Source organism: Oncorhynchus tshawytscha, linkage group LG09, assembly GCF_018296145.1.
Source record: "Oncorhynchus tshawytscha isolate Ot180627B linkage group LG09, Otsh_v2.0, whole genome shotgun sequence".
NCBI classification, from domain to species: domain Eukaryota; kingdom Metazoa; phylum Chordata; class Actinopteri; order Salmoniformes; family Salmonidae; genus Oncorhynchus; species Oncorhynchus tshawytscha.
This window is the reverse complement of record NC_056437.1, coordinates 60,201,212-60,222,688: the sequence shown is the minus strand read 5'-3', so window position 1 is coordinate 60,222,688 and position 21,477 is coordinate 60,201,212. Positions and strand designations below refer to the sequence as shown.

Here is a 21,477-nt window from a genome sequence, read left to right as displayed (position 1 = left end):
TGATTTATGATTGTTATTGAGTATAAATTATGCTATTGAAAGGTTTTTTTATCCACAATTCCACATGAATTCCTATTTAAGCCCCCACTGAATATAAGGCATAGCCTCTTAATTTGGTTAATACCGAAAAAAATGGGTAAACAAGATGATGTCTTTTGATGTGTCTGTCACCCAAACTAGTGGACTCTGTAGTGGACTCTGCAATGGCATTGTTCACCCACTGGGAAGTTTGCGTATGAACGACGAAATATTTTGGGACGTTATCCATTCGCGATTGCTGGCAGAAAGGTGTTCCGGCCTGAAGGAAAAAAACAAGCCAGTGGCTGATAAAGGAAAAAGAGGGGGAGGTAAATCATTTGGGGGAAAGAAAGAAACGAAGTTGTTGTAGGCTGTGACACATTTGCGGAATGGATTAATGCTTGCCTACTTTTACGTACAATTGGTTTGGCAACGGTCAGTAGAGTTTAAGGCGGCATGGGTTCCGTTCTCAAACTTATCAGCATATTTTTTTGTCGTAAAATGATTTGAAAACGGAATGTGAGCAATAATACATTCTCGAAACATCGAATGCTTTATGTTTTCGTTTGATCCGTTTTTTTTCTCGCGTTTTTATATGCATTTTCAATATCATGTTTCTTTCAAAGTGAATAGAAGAGTTTGGATACGCTACATTTTATACAGAAACTGACTTATTTTCCTCCTTCCACTGGTCCTCACTTAGCCCGACGAGTTATTCCGAAAAGCTTTGCCGTGGAAAATCGTGCGGAACGGAACTTCACTGGACTACATGTGGCTTTAAAAAACAAGTTCAAAGGGGAATGCTTCTTAATTAAAAGGACCCAAAATAAGAGCATTTAAGTTTATACTGGTGCCAGTTGCGTGGGAAACAACGAATAGCAGAAACAACTCATCTTTACGTGACCAAGTCTAACCTAATATAATGGACCGTTTCGTCACACCGAAGACATGCAGGTGTGGGGCTACCTAGTCTCAAACGAGACCGACAACAACAACTTCAGCTTCACGAGAGTGACCTAAAAAGCCATTTTTATCCGTCTTTATCTCCAGCATTGCCAGAACAATAGAAGTAGTCCACTACTAACTCGATGGATTCACATGCGTTACCTTCTACCTGTCTGCCTGTAGTCTCCACAGCCAAGACACGATGACTCTCAACACTGTTATCCAAACATGATTATATCGTCATGTGATCCTCCAAAAATGTCTTAATCGTCTTATTTAACGTCTGTTTTTTTTATTTATTGTATATGTACATATAGCCTACACAGGTCTGTCCGTTGGTTGTTCTAATTTGGGGGGTATTTGTTTAGCATATAGATTGCAAGGGTCTCTGTCATTTCAACTACTGTAGTTCAACTGTACTGTAGACATACTTGAGTGTTAATGTATTTCCAACTCACACACTGTATTTATTGAGTACATTAACTTATATAACATAGTGGTTGGTTAACAGCATTTAATTTAATTTGATTATTCAGAGTTTTAGACGACCAGGTTAGACATTACAATGGACCGACTTGGAAGTAAGTTATTGGAGAAGTTGAAACTGACTGACTCAGGGAGTGTGAAATTCGCCAGTTCTAAAAAGAAAAATGAGTTGGTCAACAACACCAACAATAACAGCAATGGGAACACCAGTAGTGGACTACCACCAACCCTGAGCACTGCAACCTCCTCACCATCAACACCCGGCCAGTTCTCTCTCACCTCTCCAACCTCAACGGAGGCATGCAGACCGGTCAGTGGCAGAGGTGGGAATGGACTGGGAGAGAGAGTCTCCGCTACCCAGCACCTCTCCCCGTCTACAAGCTCCATCGCTCCCCAAACTGCTGACTGCGAACATCAACCCTACTCCCTCTCGACTCTTGCCCCCCTTCGGCGGCGGTCGCCCCAGCAGCGTGCCTCCTGCTACCTGGGGGAGGGCGTTGACATCCAGATGAGGCGTGAGTCAGGCCTGGGGGACTGTGACCCGGCTGGGTCCAAGGCCTCTCTGAACCAGCGCCGCTACTCTCTGGAGCTCCAGCAGCTGGTCCGACGCCAGCAGCTCCTCTCCCACCCTCCTCTGTCCCACTCCTCTGGCCCCCCTCCGGCATACCCCACCTCCTCCACCTCCTCGGGTTACGGCTCCGCTCCCCGTGGTGGCGCAATGGCCGAGCTGCACTACGTCCCCGAGCCGGAGCGCCACAAACGCCTCTCCCTCCAGGAGGCGCTGTTCTACAAGCGGCTGAGCGCCGGAGGGGAACTCTGGGAGAGCATCAGGCCGGCCTCGCTCTCTCACCCCCCACACCGGCCCTCTGAGATGGGTGGAGGGGGAGGGGTGTGTGGAGGTTTCTTCTTCCCCCCAGGCCCGACACTGAGCCCCTGCTCGTCCTTCAGTCTCCAAGAGTCGGTGCTGGTCAGTCCCAGGTCCAGCTTTGCCTCCAGTACTGCCAGCGGTGGAAGCCCCATGGGCAGCCGCTGTAGCAGCAACCGCACCAGCGGAATCAGCCTGGGCTATGACACCCGCTACTCCACGGCACCGCAGCTGCAGTTCTCCTCCCTGCACGCAGGGGGCTCCACCAGTGGACAGGGATACACAGTCTCTGGCAGGGCCGGGGCACACTCTGGGTCAGGAGGCTGGCAGGACTACCTGGACGGGGTCTCCTCACCTGGAGGAACAGGGGTTCAGGACAGCCGGCATTCATACCCGCCTGCGGTGGGTAGCCCGGCAGCGGCCTGTTACCGGGCTGGGCCCGAGTGGTGGGATGAGAGGGGAGCAGGAACAGCACGAGGGGAGGAGACTGGCATGGGCGCTGGCAGGGAACGGGCGCGCTACTCGGACCTCCCGGGGACCCGCTACCAAGAGGAACTGACGCGCCTGTTGCTAAGAGATGCAGCACTGGAGGGGGAGGGGCTACACCTGGGTGGTCTGATGCTCAAAGAACATGCCAAGGCCCTCAGCAAGCCGGTGACGCTCGTCAACACAGCTACGGCTGCCGGACCAATCAAAGCCCAGGAGGAGCCAGGAACGGGGAGGGAGGCGTTGTCTGAGAATCGCCAGGAGTTCTTTGGTGAGATCATCAACCACTTCATCATTTATTTATTTTTCAATGAAAGGATTGGATAGATGAATGGATGGATAGACAGATTGGATAGATGAAAGAGAAGGATGGATGGTGCCTCGATACCTGTAGGGACTTGCATGTCCTACCTACCTACATACCTCCCACACAAGCAAAGGGAAAGAAACACATTTTGCCATCAGTGGGCTAGCTAAGGCAGAGGCCTATCCAGACAAGTAGAGCTGCTAGGTTATCCACATCAGACAGAAAGGAGAAGAGAGGGATGCAGAGATCAATTGATGAGGAGTCACTATCATAGTTGACATGCAAAAATACACACATCAAAGACTGTCTGTGCAACAGTCACTCAGCCATAATGTAAAGCAGTAAATCACATTGGGAGACTCTAGGTATACAACATTTTTTAGGTAGAGTTAAGCACAGACATTGAACCATATGGCAGCGGTTCTCAAAGTGGGGTCCGCGGTACTGCAGGGGGTCCGAGGCCAGATAAAACAATATATACATTTATTATTTTTAATGATTGTTACTAACAACAACAGATGAAACTACATTTGGTCAAGGATCCGTGGAATAAGTTTAGTGTAATACAATAAATAATACAATGTAATATTATTAACCCTGGGCAACATGAGCCTGGGAGGCTCACAGGGATATTGGTATCCACAGTACTCTACAAATGATCCATACTTCCAATGCACTGTAATTTAAGCTTTAAAATGGCAAAGTTTTCTCTCTGCCCATTACAAAAATGTGTAAAATTGCAGGAAATTAGCTTTAAAACTGCAAAGTTATCTTAGATCCCAAGAGGCAGGCCTTTAAAATGCTCCTTCCCATTCCTGAGACTTGGTACATCCAGCCATCCAAATCAAATGTATTTATATAGCCCTTCGTACATCAGCTGATATCTCAAAGTGCTGTACAGAAACCCAGCCTAAAACCCCAAACAGCAAGCAATGCAGGTGTAGAAGCACGGTGGCTAGGAAAAACTCTCTAGAAAGGCCAAAACCTAGGAAGAAACCTAGAGAGGAACCAGGCTATGTGGGGTGGCCAGTCCTCTTCTGGCTGTGCCGGGTGGAGATTATCCATCCACTGCCAAAGTCATAGTAAAACTCCTTGTTTGCTATTTTAATCTCACTCGAGTTGTTCTGATTATGAGGGGTTCCCTTGATGAATTGGCTATCACAAAAGGGGCCCCCAAAATGTTTGAGATCCCCTCCCATAGAGGGCAGAGGAAGCGTAGCTATACATACACACTGAACTGCAAAGCGTAGTTCTGCTGCAATGTTCAGACAAATTACATGGTAGCGATAAACACAGCACTGACCATTAGTATGAGTCATAGAGAAGATTACAGCTTAGGACTGGCAGTGTGTGTGTCGTGTGGCAGGGTGTGTGTGTTCGGAGTGACTCCAGGCCATTATAATATGCAGTGTGTGGGACTCGAGTCATGCGTGTGCTGGTGTGTTACCCTGGCACGGCGTGCGCAGCGGAGGTGTGCTATAGCCTGTTTTTCTGCTCCCGTATCTGAGCCCTCGGGGGATGTGAACTGTACTGCCACCTCCTCTCACTGTGGCAGCTAAGCTAGGCTCAGAGCTGTTAACACGACAGAGGCCCTAACCGGAGCTCAGAACAGGAGGGCGTTTTAAGACGGGCCAGGAGTTGTTCCCTAGGCAGGTGACCAGAAGGGGGGAAAAAAACTAGTCCTAATTTTGAGCGTTGACTCTTGTGTCTGGCTTGAAGTATCTTGTTGGTTTCAAGTTTTATTAGTCCTATGTACGGGATACAGTAATGTTTACTGAGTGTGTGTGTGTAACGAGGGATGTTTGACTAAGGCCAAGACGTTTTCTTGACGAGGTGACTTCACCAGGAAAGAATGTGGGCCCATGTCTTGATGAGTAATGGTTGTTCATTGTATTGTGTTGCAGGTACATGTGTGACGTATAGTAAGGGTTATTTCTTGTGTTGATTGTGTTGCAGGTACATGTGTGAAGTGTGGGAAAGGTGTGTATGGAGCGGATAATGCTTGCCAGGCTCTGGACAGCCTCTATCACACACGCTGCTTCACCTGTGTGTCCTGTGGTGAGTTGAACACACACACACACCTCTAGTTGACTGGCTGATTGAACAACAGCAGAATGGTTAAACTGATATTTCACGCAAATTGCACATTGGTTCCTTATCCTGTAATCAGTCTACGGACAAGGCATGACAGCAATTCATGCTTTGGTTTTGTTTCCCGGGCCCTGTTTCCACATGCTTACGTTTTTAGCTTTTGTGGCACAAATCCCATTCAAGTCATAGGACTGATATTAGATTTTTTTGCAAATCATGTCCAAATCATTCAAAAGTATCTAAAAATTGATTGAGAAGCACAACAAAGTCACTTAAAGATGAGCGAAAAATGCTAACATCGGTCCCATGACTTGAATGGTGCAACAAATACTCAAATTATAACATGTGGAAACTAAACCAAAGCATGGATTGCTGTTGTACCTTGTTCATAGACTGCATACAGGGTAAGGAAACCAATGTAATTTTGCAATTTGGGTGAACTTTCCCTTTAACTCAGCGGAAATGAAGCATTCCAAGCCAACTGCATCATCAAATCAAATGTAATTTGTTAAATGCGCCATATACAAGTGTAGACCTTACAGTGAACTGCTTACTTACAAGCCCTTAACCAACAATGTAGTTTTCAGAAAAGTTAAGTTTTAAGTAAATAAATAATTATATTATTTAGCTTTAAAACTGCAAAATTCTCTTAGATCCCAAGAGGCAGGGATATTCTAATTTTATATTATAATTTATATATACACACACATATATACATACTTAAAACTTATAATATATATATATATATATATATATATAATTAAAGAGCAGCAGTAAAATAACAGTAGCGAGGCTATATACAGGGGGTACCTGTACAGAGTCAATGTGCGTGGGCACAGGTTAGTCGAGGTAATTGAGGTAATATGTACATGTAAGTAGAGTTAGTGACTATGCATAGATAATAAACAGAGTAGCAGCGGTGTAAAATAGGGCGAGGGGACAATGCTAATAGTCTAGGTAGCTATTTGATTAGCTGTTCAGGAGTCTTAGACCTAGACTTGGTGCTCCGGTACCGCTTGCCGTGCGGGAGCAGAGTGAACAGTCTATGACTACGGTGGCTAGTCTTTGACAATTTTTAAGGCCTTCCTGGTATAGAGGTCATGGATGGCAGGAAGCTTGGCCCCAGTGATGTACTGGGCCGTTCACACTACCCTCTAGAGCCTTGCGGTCGGAGGCCAAGCAGTTGCCATACCAGGCGGTGATGCTCTCGATGGTGCAGCTGTAGACATTTTTGAGGATCCGAGGACCCATGCCAAATCTTTTCAGTCTCCTGAGGGGGAATAGCCTTTGTTGTGCCCTCTTCACGACTGTCTTGGTGTGTTTGGACCATTATAGTTTTATGGTGATGTGGACACCAAGGAACTTGAAGCTCTCAATAAACAGCATTCTCACGTAGGTGTTCCTTTTGTCCAGGTGGGAGAGGGCAGTGTGGAGTACAATAGAGATGTTGAGGTGGTGTGCAAATTTGAGTGGGACTAGGGTTTCTGGGATAATGATGTTGAGCCGTGACCAGCCTTTCAAAGCACTTCTTGGCTACAGACGTGAATGCTACAGGTCAGTAGTCATTTAGGCAGGTTACCTTAGTGTTCTTGGGTACTGGGACTATAGCGGTCTGCTTAAAACATGTTGATATTACAGACTCTCTCAGGGAGAGGTTGAAAATGTCAGTGAAGACACTTGCCAGTTGGTCAGCGCATGCTCGGAGTACACGTCCTGGTAATCCATCTGGCCCTGCGGCCTTGTGAATGTTGACCTGTTTAAAGATCACATCGGCGACGGAGAGCTTGATCACACAGTCTCATGCATGCTTCAGTCTTGCTTGCCTCGAAGCGAGCATAGAAGTCATTTAGCTCGTCTGGTAGAATAATAGAAAGATTGTACAGCTGTATACCTTTTTTAGGATCTGAGGACCCATGCCAAATCTTTTCAGTCTCCTGAGGGGGAATAGGCTTTGTCATGCCCTCTTCACGACTGTCTTGGTGTGTTTGGACCATGAAGCTCTCAACCTGTTCCACTACAGCCCCGTCGATGAGAATGGGGACGTGCTCGGTCCCCCTTTTCCTGTAGTCCACAATCATCTCCTTTGTCTTGATCACATTGTCCTGGCACCACATGGCCAGGTCTCTGACCTCCCTATAGGCTGTCTCATCGTTGTCAGTGATCAGGCCTACCACTGTTGTGTCGTTGGAAAACGTTATGGTGTTGCGGAGTCATGCCTGGCCATGCAGTCAAGAGTGAACAGGGAGTACAGGAGGGGACTGAGAACGCACCCCTGAGGGGCCCCCATGTTGAGGATCAGCGTGGCAGATGTTGTTACCTACCCTTAACACCTGGGGGCAGCCTGTCAGGAAGTCCAGGATCCAGTTGCAGAGGGAGGTGTTTAGTCCCAGGGTCCTTAGCTTAGTGATGAGCTTCGTGTGCACTATGGTGTTGAAAGCTGAGCTGTTGTCAATGAACAGCATTCTCACATAGGTGTTCCTTTTGTCTGGTGGGAAAGGGCAGTGTGGAGTGCAATAGAGATGGCATCATCTGTGAATCTGTTGGGGCGGTATGCAAATTGGAGTGGGTCTAGGGTTTCTTGGTGATATGATAAACTCAGTTTGAACAATCATGCCACTCCATGAATGTGTTTGCACTTAATGACAAACGGATGTATTTTTATGGGAATGAGTACCGTTTTAAATACCGGTAATATCACAGAGGACACGGTATATAGTCAAAGCAAGGAAAACATCTGGGTAAGCCTGGCCTCCCTCTGTTCCTCTGCGGTCATTCATGTTTCCCTCTCTGTTAGGTCGCACCCTGAGAAACAAGGACTTTTACAACGTCAATGGCTCTGTGTACTGTAAAGAGGATTACATGGTAAGAGGGCAAGGCCAAAGATTCTCTCTCTCTTTCAGTTCCATTCCTGGATATCAGTGCAGTACATTTCTAAACAATGGCCTCCTAGATATTACAGCAAATTGCATTAAAGTTTTAAATAGTACTTTTCTATGGTATGATATAAAATCATATCTCAAATGTTCTCTCTTCTCTCCATACTTGTCAGTTCTCAGGGTTCCAGGCTGCAGCAGAGAAATGCAGTGTGTGTGGCCACCTTATCCTGGAACAGGTGTGTGTGTGTGTTTGTGTGTGCGTCAGCGACTCCTCAACATTCAAGCCCGTGTATTTTTGACCATGACCATAAAAAAGGAACATGTTTCTGACCATGACCACATTTTCTTAACCTTGTTTTCAAAAATCATTTCTTCACATTCCCCCATCTGTTTCGTCCATCAGATCCTCCAGGCAATGGGGAACTCTTACCACCCCGGTTGTTTCCGCTGTGTGGTGTGTTCCAAAGCCCTGGACGGAGTTCCCTTCACCGTCGACCACCTCAGCAACATCTACTGTGTCTCGGACTACAACAGGTGAGGCCGGGTGTCTTCAGTAGGTCAAACTGAGGCGTTGATATACAGACGGGGGTCGACATTAATTCAATTGTCAAGTTGTTTATGGTCAGAGGATAATACTCAGTTTATCACACAGTTTGTTAGGTTTGTATATTAGTAGTACATTACATTTCTAGGTCTACATGTCGTTCTATTCTGCCATTGGAACTCTTGTTGCCCCGCAGAACGTTTGCTCCTAAATGTGCTGCCTGCTTACAACCCATCTTACCTGCTGAGGTGAGTGTCTCTTGTTTCATTCAATGTGTTTGTTGTTTGTTGCGTATCATGTAGTTAGACAATACTGCATGCCACTCAAATGTCCAACTATTCTATTTATGCAAAAGTATGTGGACACCCCCTTCAAATTTGTGGATTCGGCTATTTCAGCCACACCCTTTGCTGACGGTTGTATAAAATCTAGCACACAGTCATGCAATCTCCATAGACAAACATTGGGAGTAGCGCTGCCCCGGGCAACTTTAAGCGCTGTTATTGTGAAGTGGAAACATCTAGGAGCAACAACGGCTCAGCCGCAAAGTGGTAGGCCACACAAGGCCGAGCAGCCGCACACAAGCCTAAGATCACCATGCGCAATGCCAAAGCGATGGCTGGAGTGGTGTAAAGCTCGCTGCCATTGGACTCTGGAGCAGTGGAAACGCGTTCTCTGGAGTGAAGAATCACGCTTCACTATCTGGCAGTCCGTTGGACAAATCTGGGTTTGGCGGATGCCAGGAAAACGCTACCTGCCCCAATGCATAGTGCCAACTGTAAAGACTGGTGGAGGAGGAATAATGGTCTGGGGCAGTTTTTCATGGTTAGGCCCCTTAGTTCCAGTGAAGGGAAATCTTAAAGCTACAGCATACAATGACACTGTAGACGATCCTGTGCATCCAACTTTGTGGCAACAGTTTGGGGAAGGCCCTTTTCCTGTTTCAGCATGAGGGTGCCCGTGTGCACTAAGTGAGATCCACAGAAATGGTTTGTCGAGATCGGTGTGGAAGAACTTGACTGGGCCGCACAGAACTGACCTCAACACCACCGAACACCTTTGGGATGAATTGGAGCACCGACTGTGAGCCAGGCCTAATCACCCAACATCAGTGCCCAACCTCTCTTATGCTCGTGGCTAAATGGAATCAAGTCCCTGCAGCAATGTTCCAACATCTAGTGGAAAGCCTTCCCAGAAGAGTGGAGGCTGTTATAGCAGCAAACAGGGGACCAAGTCCATATTAATGACCATAATTTTGGAATGAGATGTTCAACTAGCACGTGTCCACATAATTTTGGCCATGATTGTGGTGCACTAATCTCACCACCGCTGTTTTGTTACAGGGCAGCGAGGAGATACTCCGGGTGATGTCTATGAACAACGATTATCACTTTGAGTGCTACCACTGTGAGGTTAGTACGGCCTTCATCTAATATTAACAACACCTGCTATGTAATGTGTGTCGGTCTGTACCCGTGTTCATTGAGAGTGAGCAGGCTTTTGTTCCAGCTGTGCAATAACACACCTGATTCAACTAATCTAGGGCTTGATAGTTTAATCAGGTGTGATAACTGTACTGGAACAATACCCAGAACATCCTGCGAGTCATCGGGACTAGGGTTGAAAAACACAGACTATAGTAGTGTACTGTTACTGTATGTACTTTATGAAGAATTATACCTGAACTCAGATCAGAAGTAATGTTCTCTCTCCATGTCTGTTTTATTCCTCAGGAATGTGGGAAGCAGCTCTCGGATCAGCAGGGCTCCCAGTGCTTCCCTCTGGACTCTCATCTCCTCTGCCATTCATGTCACATGACCCGGGTGTGCGCCTCATAACATTTCCCCTCACAACACAACTGAGGAAGGAACTCTATGCATTAAACATTCCCTTTTCTTTCTCACACAAACTCTTTCTTTCTCTCTATTGCACACCAAGATATGGGTTTGCTCTGATGTTTGAATTTCCTGTGTGAGACAAGCTCACATGAAAACGCTGATATAAGATGTATTTTATTTACTGTTTTGGTCCAGAGTTTGACACAATAGCACCAATGTCTTAGATCCAGGGATGGGTCGGTTACTTTCTAAATGTAATCTATTAGTTATGTCAAATTGTAGTCAGTAACAACTTTTGGATTACCCAAACTAACGTAATCTGATTAGTTTGTTACTTTTAGATTACTTTCCCCTCAAGTGGCACCCTGCCTCCGTTTTTGTAAAACGCTGAGGGATGGCCCTGGCGAAATGAAACCACTCTAAGATTAATAGACAGAGCCAATTCTCCAATGTTTTTATACAAGAAAAAATAGCAATGTTTTGAGGCTATAGTGTTTGTAAATAATGTTTACAAACATTGGGGGGAAAACAAGTTTACAGTATTTTGGGTTATCATGGCATGTGATAGTTGAACTAAGCTCATGAGCCATTTATAATTTATATTCTTAAAGAATCAATGGGTATATACGGTATCATTAATTTATAAATCCAAAAATTGAGGTAGCAACTACAGATTTACCCTTTGTCTATCAAAAGTGCACGAGTCCATTAGGCCTATGGATTATTTTTTTATCAACACTAATTAGATTGAGCAATAAAAGCCCTATTCGTGGTCTTAAATTAAACTTGTTTTTGACTGTATTGAGCACAATACCACAGGAGTTTAGAAGTTAAAAACACCCTCAAACTTAAATTCCATAAACTGGGATTCGCAGTATGCAACTGTTACAAGAGAGCATTTTTCACTGGCTATCCACTGGTTGCAAAAACTGATTGAAAAGGCAGTTTAAACTTTTTCAGTTCAACCATTATTGGGTTAAAATACACATACATTTGAACAGCCATCTACAACAACCACAATCCGTACGGCGATAATAGCTAAATGAGAGAGCTGCAGTGTGATTCACAATAATGTAGATAAGTATTCTTATCGGCCGTAGGCTAAACCACTGCTGTCGTCCTTACCTCCAAGCATTTCTTAAAGTTGAATAATCTTTGAATGCTAACAGCAGTCGCAACATTGGACTGTAGCCTACAAAGCCTATTTCCTTCTCTTTTCCCGCGATCCATCAAATTTGGTACGTCTTTGTGGTCAGACTCGTTTAGGCGGATCAAACTTAAACTTGCACCTTTTTTCAATTATGATTTAAATGTCATTGAGAAAACAAAAAGGTGTCATATTTTTTGTTGTTGCAAACAGCCTTTCTGAATTTAAAAAGACTAGAAGTAATAATCTTGCTGGTAATTTAATGGATTCGTTTTTGTAATCCGTTACACCCCAATCCGGTTTAGATCAAACCCCTGTATGTCCGGGGGCAAGTTCATTAAGGCAGAAGATGAAAATAAGTATTTCTTTCTGGGCAAGTTGAGCATTTTCTTCAGTTGTGTGCCTACTGAACACCACCCAGGTGCAACATAATGAGTCCTGCCATTCCGCAGACCATCACTGTACCAGACTGGGAGAAGAATATAGCCGGGTCCAAGATCAGTTTATGCAGTCTCGGCAACTCTTATGGTAATTGTCACGGCATCGTTTGGCATATCTGGGACCAGGCTAAGAAGAATACACCAAACTATGGTTTTGTTTTTACCACCCGACCATGTGCTATAGAATAAGGGATTTATCGATCTGGTTAACCTGTTTTTGTATTTAACCATCACTAGCAAACAATTTGCACTTAAAATTTGACTTGTTTACCCGTAAGATATTTTGTAAGTGTTTCTTCTTGTAAAAAAATAAAACATTCCTGTATCGGTTGTAATTAATAAATATTTTCCTTTGTGTGTCTTAACTTTTGAGGTAGTCTTTATTGCAGTTACAATCTGTGGCCAGAAGGTGGAAATCAAACCTAGTATTCGGGATATCTCTGTGTGTGTGTGTGTGTGTATATATATATATATAAAATACACACACAAAAGTTAGATTCCAGGCTCTACCATGACCGGGAGACCCATGAGGCAATGCACAATTGGCCCAGCGTCATCCGGGTTCGGGGAGGGTTTGGCCGGCAGGGATGTCCTTGTCCCATCGCGCACTAGCGACTCCTGTGGCGGGCCGGGTGCTGTGCACACCGACACCGTCGCCAGGTGTATGGTGCTTCCTCCAACACATTGGTGCGGCTGGCTTCCGGGTTAAGCGAGCATTGTGTCAAGAAGCAATTCGGCTTGGTTGGGTTGTGTCCCGACCTTGATCTCTCCCGAGTCCATAAAGGAGTTGCAGCAGATGAGACAAGACTAACTACCAATTGGATACCATGAAATTAAGAAAAAAAACTTGAAATGCTGTTCTTGTGAAACTCCATATTAATGCCCATGATTTTGGAATGAGGTGGTCGATGAGCAGGTGTCCACATACTTTTGGCCACGCAGTGTATTCATATAATTGACTAATCTCCCGAATAAGCAATTGTTGAACATGAACAACATTACAAAATGTGACTTGAGATACTATATTAAAGAATGCGCTGACAACATTTAAACTTTTACATTTATTTTGAATTCTTTGTACATTCAGCACTTACAGGAGAAAAAAAAGAGCCAAATAAGATTCAGTTTCAAACAAATTAAAAACAATATTAAAACAGTAACAATCTAAGTTAAACTCATCCGATGTCTGATTCATTTACAAAAAGAACTGGGAGGGTCGAGGGTACACTGAGTGAATAAGAAGGAAGAGAGCAAGAAAGGGATAGTTTCACATGTTGGGAACGTTTCACATCGTGCCACACGGATTCTCTCAGTGCGTTTGGACCCCCCCTACCCAAACAACCTAAAAAGAACCGTATACATGCCAAGTGGGCGCAAATGAAATCAGTCCCCCACCCAACACAAAAATGTCCCTACCCCTCTGACAAGGCAAAAAGATAGTTTCCTAATTTTCTTAAACATATGCTGCTTTCAGTGTAATGACACATTAACCAACTTTAACCTTAGTGTGTGGAGAGAGGGAGAGCAGAGCACCACCACACACACACTAGAACACACAAAAACCATCCAAGGCTGAGATTTACATGATTCATCATAATAAAACGTCAAAGCAGAAAAAATAACCTTCACATGACCCTACAAAGGGCCTTGGTACCGGTCGTAGAAAAAATAACTTCACTGGATTTTGAAATACTAAAATTGATTCTAGAACACATTTGGGGGTTGGTAAACTGGGCTGCTATTTTTAAATGGATTATTACAGGGAAGAGTCTTATTACTGTGTGCCCGCAGAGATTGGTGGAACAAGACTCGGCCTCGAGGCAAACCTCCACCCTTTATTTCCATTTCTGGTTAAAATGCATGAGCTCAGAATAGGCCGCTGGACTGCTTCGTATGAGAAGCTTGAGACAGCTATAGGAGGAAGAGGGAGAGCGAAAATGTCACCATATCTATTCCCTATATAGTACACTACTTTTGACGGGGGCCATCATATAGGAAATAGGGTGCCATTTTGGAGGCAGACATTTTTCGGTTCACTAAACTATCAACATGTGACCAAAGTCCATACATGTAGATTTTTATGGTCATATGAGAGACACACAGCATTACTGAGTGAGGATTTGGGGTTTTCTAAATAGGAGTCTCCCTGGCCCAAATGACAGGATAGCCAGAAGAGGAACAGCCTGTTAACCTGAAGACTATGGAAGTGGTTTGTAAAGGTAATGTAAAGGAGGGGGACTAGAAATCTCTTTCTGCTGTGTTCCAATTGTATGTTGAATGAGGGACTGCATCCATCCTTTTTTCCTCCTCCCCATCTCTCTCACTCTGTCAAACTGAACACTCAACGGCGTTTGTCTCGAGGGTTGCTACGGCTACGGGAGCGTCGGAACCCAGCAGAGGGTTTAGTATCAGGACCTCTGGGTCTGAATCCACCACTGTCCCTCCTCTTCTCCCCCTCTCTCTCCCTCCCACGCTCCCTCTCTCCCTCAGATCCCCGGACACTCACACTTCCAGTGCTTACCGCAGCTCCTCCCTCCTTCTCTCTGCTTTTAATTCTCTCCTTTCTCTCCTCCTCTCGCTTCTTGTCCTCCTCCTCCTGCTGTTCTTTCCGCCTCCTCTCTCGTTCTTTCTGTCGCTCTTCCCGTTCTTTTCCCCTCTGGTTTGCCTAGGGATGCGAACAAAAGTCATTAATGACAATAAAACACTCCCATCAAGTTGTTGCATGATGATGTGTGTGTGTGTGTCTTACCTGTTCTTCAGTGAGAGGGAGCCAGTATATACAGGGAGCTGCTTTGGTCTTATTGAAGAGGTCGTCTAGTAATTTGGCAGGAGGCTCATCTGTTGGAATGGATGAAAATGGAGGAGGGAGAGAGAAAGATAGTGAGTTAACATCGTAATAGCTATAGGTTACAAACAGCTTAGATATTAAAACATGCATAAAGAGGACAAGAGACTCCCAACTCCTCTCACCCTTTTTGTCGGCCTTTTTCTCCCTGCCGTCCCTCTCCTTCCGCCTTCTCTCTCTATCCAGGGAACGAGATCTCCTCCCCCTCTCCCTCTCCTCTCCTGGTTTGCCGCCGAAGTCTCGAACCTTGTCCCGGTCCCACTCACGTTCCGCCCTGGTCCTCTCCCGGCGTTCCATCTCCCTCTCTCTCTCCGCCCACTGGTCCCGCACCCCTCCGACCACGCCGCGGTCCCCGCGCCCGTCCATCAGAGGGGGCAGCACGCCCGGTCGGACTTTGGGACCTCCAGGACCCACACCAGGCTGGGGGCGGTGCTCCTCTCTGGGATCCACGGCCAGTAGGCCTCTGTGAAAGTCCAGCTAGAGAAGGGAGAGAACGAGGGGAATAAAGGATGAATGAGAGGAAAAGAGGGTGAATGATTTTTAGACAGGCAGTGTTTTAATCACTTTAAAATGTAAAAACGTGTTCCTTGGATGGATAAGAGAGGAAGGGCTTTGTTAAATCATAATTTACACAATATATCTACACACCATAGATTGAACATAGATCTACACACCAAGCGCAAGCTATTTTCCCCCAAGTTAGTTTATGTAGATACCCATTAGTCCATCAGAGCTAATATTCCTAAGTTCCTAGTGTTTACTAGTACTAGTCCAGTTGTTCCCTGTTGGGTGTGAAAGGGTTGGACAGAATTACCTCGTTCTGCTCACAGAAGTCCACACTGAGGACCTTAGGGTTGCTTTGGGGCCACTTCACCCCGTGGAGCGCAGCTCGTGTGGCCACAGCCTCCTCTGTGCTGGAGTACTGGGAGGAAAGAGAGAGAGAGCGAGAGAGAGGTCAAAGAACAATGACCAGTTCTTTGAAAAACAACAGTGTGATGTGCATGGACTTTCAAAGCCATCAGCTTCTCTAGTCCCAATTAAGTAATTTGGGAATTAATTATCTGACCGACTTGACAATGATAGTGAGAGACAAACTGGTATGAGAGAGAACGAGACAATAACAGTTACTCACAGTGACGTAGCAATGAGACTTGATCTTGTCGATCCAGAAGCCATCCTCTACCACTGAGCCTGTCCTGTTCAGCAGCTCCTTCAGCTGCCCCAGGGTGAAAGGTCGCACCTAATGGACAGGAGAGAGGTCATAGGTCAGTCAGGGCCACAGGTCACTCAGTTCATGATGTTGATCCAAGTTAGAAGTTGCCCTTTTGCACAGATCTAGGAACCATATATCCTAACCTTACCCATTAGGGAAGAAAATGTTACACTGATCAGTGACTAGGAGCAACCTTATCCCAAGATCTACTTTTATATATGCTATACACTCAAATGAGTGTGTTAAAGACAATGCTTGGAACTCACCAGGTTACAGACGTGGACGATGTTGGAGACTTTGCCTCTGGGCGGAGAGGGCTGTTTGGCGGTGCGAACCGGGTCGTCGATGGTGACAGACACACCTGACTTCTGCTGGCTGATGGAGCGACGCACCAGCGTATCACTGGGAGTGACTGAGGGAGAGAGATTGATTTGAAGAGAAAGGGACAAACAAGGGGAACAGGGCAGGAAGATAAAGTGGCTAGAAAGAAGTGTCATATTAGCCGGAGAGACTTGGGAGACAGCGTTACACTTCAGAACTGTTGTGCGTTACCTTTCTTAGCATCGGTGTCGTGCGTAGCGGAGGACTGAGACTCCATGGGGTCTTCTGAGTAGCTGTCCTTCCTCTTCTCTTTCTGTGTCCTCTCTCTGTCATGCTCCGGTTTCTTCTCCTCCTCCTCCTCCTCCTCTTCATCTTGTTCTCCCTGGCCATTCTCCTGGTTTTCACTTGGGACCACCTATGAATGGAGAAGTGACAACTTAATCACTATACAGCTCAAGTGTGTAAGAATAAATGCTGGCTTATCGATAAAAAGAAAACTGTCTCCGTCCTCACACGATGCTCGTTCCGTGGGTAAGCGAATGCTCCTACCACCGTCTTTCCCAAGCATCTACGACCAGTGTTTAGGCTTACTGCCCAGCATATACCTTGTATCAACAGCACTGGCTTATGCTAGACAGAAATAAACACCCCAAAGCTCAATGTGGAAGAGGAATATGTATCAAACGCTACACTCCATGAACTCGATCAACAAAAAGAGTTGTATAAAGATCCCCCAAAAAAGTCTGTCCTGCAACTCTTTATGGATTCTACCAACAAAAGGGTTGATGATTTGTTTAAGGATGTCATAGGATTTAAACAGTTGAGTTTACGCAGTCAGAGGTGGAGGAGCTAAAGGGTGTGAATGTCACCATTTAGCAATTTTCCAAACACTTGACAAGCACTCTTCCAAAAGGAGACTACCTCGAAAACCGATAGAGGCGCAAAAACATTAAAAATAAATCCATTTAAAAAAAGATGGAATTGAGGTTAAGACTGAAACTTGGCATGACACCGAAGTTAAGGGCAAGAAACTCCTGGCAGATCAACTCAAACTGGACCCTAAACTCGGAGATGGAGAGGGCGATTAGGAATGGCACTTTCTTCCCTGATGGACGGCCCAGATCTATAGTGCCGAAAATGCTCAGGTTCAAAGACAAGGAGGAGATTCTCAGGAGAGCCAAGTGCCTGAAGGAAACCAACATCTTCATAAATGAAGACTTCTCTGAAAAGGTACGCCTCAAAAGAAAGGAACTGCTGCCACAACTAATTGAAGAACAAAAAAAAAAGGCCAAATTGGAAAACCACTGATGGAAATCCTGTGGATTGCATTAAGGAACATTTCCCTTCTCTGCTTCAGTTTGATCCTCCTGATGTAATGGAGGTAATTGGTAACTTAGAGATGTCAGCAGCAGCCTCTAATGTAGATCTTCACCAAATCTATGCAAACTGGTATTGTTCCTAAAGATAGACCATTTTCTAAAGTTATCCCCCTCTATATAATCTGGGGATCCAAGATCTTTTGCAAATTATCCCCCAATATCTGTACTGTTTTTCTAAAATCCTCAGAATTGGTATATAAGAAAATGTTGAAACATTTAATTAACACTTCTGTATGAGCAACAATATGGTTTTCGTAAAGACTACTCCAAAGATATGGCTCGTTTGCAACTTGTGGTTAAGATCTATACAGCCCTTAATGAATATATGCTTTGGCATCTTTTTAGATTTATCCAAAGCGTTGACACAGTTGATCAGGAAATATTACTTTCTAAATTGCATTACTACAGTTTTCATGATAATACATATCATTGGTTATATAGTTATGTTTATGATAGAGACCAATTTGTTTACGCAAACAGCTGTGCATCTACCAGGGCCAAGATACAATAACTAGGCCTTTGTTGTTCCTAATGTATATCAATGACCTTGCTGCTTTCTACCATTCTCTTTGCTGATGATACCAATTAGATTTTATCACACAGTCATTTTGATTCACTAATTAATGAAGCCAACTCAGATATGGCTAAATTTTCTGAATGTTTAAGATATATTTTTAAATGTTTTTTTACATTTAAAAAAAATCTAATTTAACTACTGTATTCTCCAGAATCTCAATTTGTGGGAATGAAATGGAACAAGTCACATCCACTAGATTCCTCGGAGTCTAATTGATGAAAAGTTACCTTGAAAAGATCATATTCAATTTGTCTGCAGTAGAGGTCGACTGACTAATCGGAATGGCCGATTAATTAGGGCCGATTTCAAGTTTTTCATAGATTTGTTTTTACACCTTTATTTAACTAGGCAAGTCAGTTAAGAACACATTCTTATTTTCAATGACGGCCTAGGAACCGGTAACTGTTCAGGGGCAGAACGACAGATTTTTACCTTGTCAGCTCGGGGATTGCAACCTTACAGTTAAGTAGCCCAACGCTCTAACCACCTGCCTCTCATTGCACTCCACGAGGAGCCTGCCTGTTACGCAAATGCAGTAAGAAGCCAAGGTAAGTTGCTAGCTAGCATTAAACTTATCTTATAAAAACAATCAATCAATCATAATCACTAGTTAACTACACATGGTTGATGATATTACTAGTTTATCTAGCGTGTCCTGCGTTGCATATAATCGATGCAGTGCGCATTCACGAAAAAGGACCGTCGTTGCTCCAATGTGTACCTAACCATAAACATCAATGCCTTTCTTAAAATCAATACACAAGTATATATTTTTAAACCTGCATATTTAGTTAATATTGCCTGCTAACATGGATTTCTTTTAACTAGGTCAATTGTGTCACTTCTCTTGCAACAGAGTCAGGGTATATGCAGCAGTTTGGGCCGCCTGGCTCGTTGCGAACTGTGTGAAGACTATTTCTTCCTAACAAAGACAGCCAACTTCGCCAAACGGGGGATGATTTAACAAAAGCGCATTTGCGAAAAAAGCACAATCGTTGCACGACTGTACCTAACCATAAACACCAATGCCTTTCTCAAAATCAATACACAGAAGTATATATTTTTAAACCTGCATATTTAGCTAAACGAAATCCAGGTTAGCAGGCAATATTAACCAGGTGAAATTGTGTCAATTCTCTTGTGTTTATTGCATGCAGCGTCAGGGTATATGCAACTAATTTGCCAGAATTTTATGTAATTATGACATAACATTGAAGGTTGAACAATGTCACAGCAATATTTAGACTTACGGTTGCCACCCGTTAGATATAATACAGAATGGTTCCGTATTTCACTGAAATAATAAACGTTTTGTTTTCGAAATGATAGTTTCCAAATTCGACCGTATTAATGACCAAAAGCTCGTATTTGTGTGTGTTATGTTATAATTAAGTCTATGATTTGATATTTGATAGAGCAGTCTGACTGAGTGGTGGTAGGCAACAGCAGGCTCATAAGCACTCATTCAAACAGCACTTTCATGTGTTTTGCCAGCAGCTCTTCGCTGTGCTTCAAGCATTGAGCTGTTTATGACTTCAAGCCTATCAACTCCCGAGATTAGGCTGGTGTAACCGATGTGAAATGGCTAGCTAGTTAGCGGGGTGCGCGCTAATAGCGTTTCAAACGTCACTCGCTCTGAGACTTGGAGTGGTTGTTCCCCTTGCAAGGGCCGTGGATTTTGTGGAGCGACGGGTAACGATGCTTCGAGGGTGGCTGTTGTCGATGTGTTCCTGGTTCGAGCTCAGGTAGGGGTGAGGAGAGGGACGGAAGCTATACTGTTACACTGGCAATACTAAAGTGCCTATAAGAACATCCAATTGTCAAAGGTATATGAAATACAAATGGTAGAGAGAAATAGTCCTATAAATACTATATTAACTGTAACCTAAAACCTCTTACCTTGGAATATTGAAGTCTCATGTTAAAAGGAACCACCAGTTTTCATATGTTCTCATATTCTGAGCAAGGAACTTAACAGTTACACTTTTTTACATGGCACATATTGCACTTTTACTTTCTTCTCCAACACTTTGTTTTTGCATTATTTAAACCAAATTGAACACGTTTCATTATTTATTTGAGACTAAATTGATTTTTAATGATGTATTATATATAAAATAAGTGTTCATTCAGTATTATTGTGATTGTCATATTACAAATAAATAAATACAATTTTATTTTATTTAAATCTTTGGTCCTCCAATAATCGGTATCGGCGTTGAAAAATGATAATTGGTCGACCTCTAGTCTGTGGCAAAGTGATGATAGATTTTGGTATCATCAGAAAGATTAGCGGTTTTGTTCATCAGGCTTGCATCCTAACTCTATACTACAGTTTAATTTAAACATATCTAATTTACTGTAATATTGTCTGGGCCCGTACATATACCTACCTACAGAAATTACTTATCATACAAAATACATTTGCAAGACTAGCCACCTCTAATTACCTGGCTCCATCTGAGCCTTTGTTTAACCTGTAGTGACACCCCATCCCGTGAACGAGACCGTTATCATCTGACACTAATTAGCATAATGCAACTGACATAAATCTTCCTATTCATGAAAATCACAAGTGAAATATATTGGAACACAGCTTAGCCTTTTGTTAATCACCCTGTCATCTCAGATTTTCATAATATGCTTTACAGCGAACGCTAAACAAGCATTTGTGTAAGTTTATCATAGCCTAGCATAGCATTATGCCTTGCTAGCGGCAAGCAACCTTGTCACAGAAATCAGAAAAGCAATCAAATTAAATCGTTTACCTTTGATGAACTTCGGATGTTTTCACTCACGAGACTCCCAGGTAGACAGCCAAAGTTCATTTTTCCCCCAAATATTATTTTTGTAGGCGAAATAGCTCCGTTAGTTCACGTTTGGCTGAGAAATCGCCCGGAAATTGCGGTTTCCACTAATTTGGAAAAATATTCCAAATTAGCTCTATAATATCGACAGAAACATGGCAAACATTGTTTAGAATCCATCCTCAAGGTGTTTTTCTAATATCTATTCGATAATATATCCGTCGGGACAATTCGTATTTGTATTTTACGCGAGAATCTCTCTCGGAGCCACCATGTGACCATTTACGCAATG

At 43.9% G+C, this 21,477-nt stretch overlaps 2 protein-coding genes across 3 annotated transcripts in view; one reads left to right on the top strand and one right to left on the bottom strand.

Annotated features, from left to right (window-relative positions):
- Positions 1-287: 287 nt before the first annotated feature.
- ajuba (ajuba LIM protein) lies at positions 288-12,408 on the top strand. 2 transcript variants are annotated; one of them, XM_024373541.2, is made up of 8 exons: positions 288-3,071; positions 5,064-5,165; positions 7,993-8,060; positions 8,248-8,310; positions 8,478-8,608; positions 8,767-8,866; positions 9,962-10,030; positions 10,352-12,408. In XM_024373541.2, the coding sequence occupies exons 1-8, from the start codon at positions 1,529-1,531 to the stop codon at positions 10,454-10,456; spliced, it is 2,181 nt and encodes a 726-aa protein (XP_024229309.1). In that variant the 5' UTR covers positions 288-1,528; the 3' UTR covers positions 10,457-12,408. The 2 variants fall into 2 exon arrangements, with proteins under 2 accessions (XP_024229309.1, XP_024229310.1); XM_024373542.2 differs by having other exon boundaries at positions 291-3,071; positions 8,815-8,866.
- A 681-nt stretch (positions 12,409-13,089) lies between these two features.
- The window catches only part of LOC112214863 (apoptotic chromatin condensation inducer in the nucleus-like), a 29,076-nt gene continuing 20,688 nt past the window's right edge, over positions 13,090-21,477 (bottom strand). Inside the window, 7 exon segments of the mRNA XM_042327166.1 lie at positions 13,090-14,708; positions 14,793-14,881; positions 15,014-15,365; positions 15,703-15,810; positions 16,021-16,128; positions 16,368-16,513; positions 16,654-16,837. Of these exon segments, the coding sequence (XP_042183100.1) occupies positions 14,385-14,708; positions 14,793-14,881; positions 15,014-15,365; positions 15,703-15,810; positions 16,021-16,128; positions 16,368-16,513; positions 16,654-16,837 (1,311 nt within the window). The 3' untranslated portion in view covers positions 13,090-14,384.

What these genes read in the sequence shown, in the direction of transcription:
- ajuba (XM_024373541.2), top strand. Translation starts at nt 1,529, where the DNA reads ATGGACCGACTTGGAAGTAAGTTATTGGAGAAGTTGAAACTGACTGAC. An exon ending in GCCACCTTATCCTGGAACAG is followed by an intron (nt 8,311 to 8,477) that starts GTGTGTGTGTGT and finishes TTCGTCCATCAG; the next exon opens with ATCCTCCAGGCAATGGGGAA. An exon ending in AACCCATCTTACCTGCTGAG is followed by an intron (nt 8,867 to 9,961) that starts GTGAGTGTCTCT and finishes GTTTTGTTACAG; the next exon opens with GGCAGCGAGGAGATACTCCG.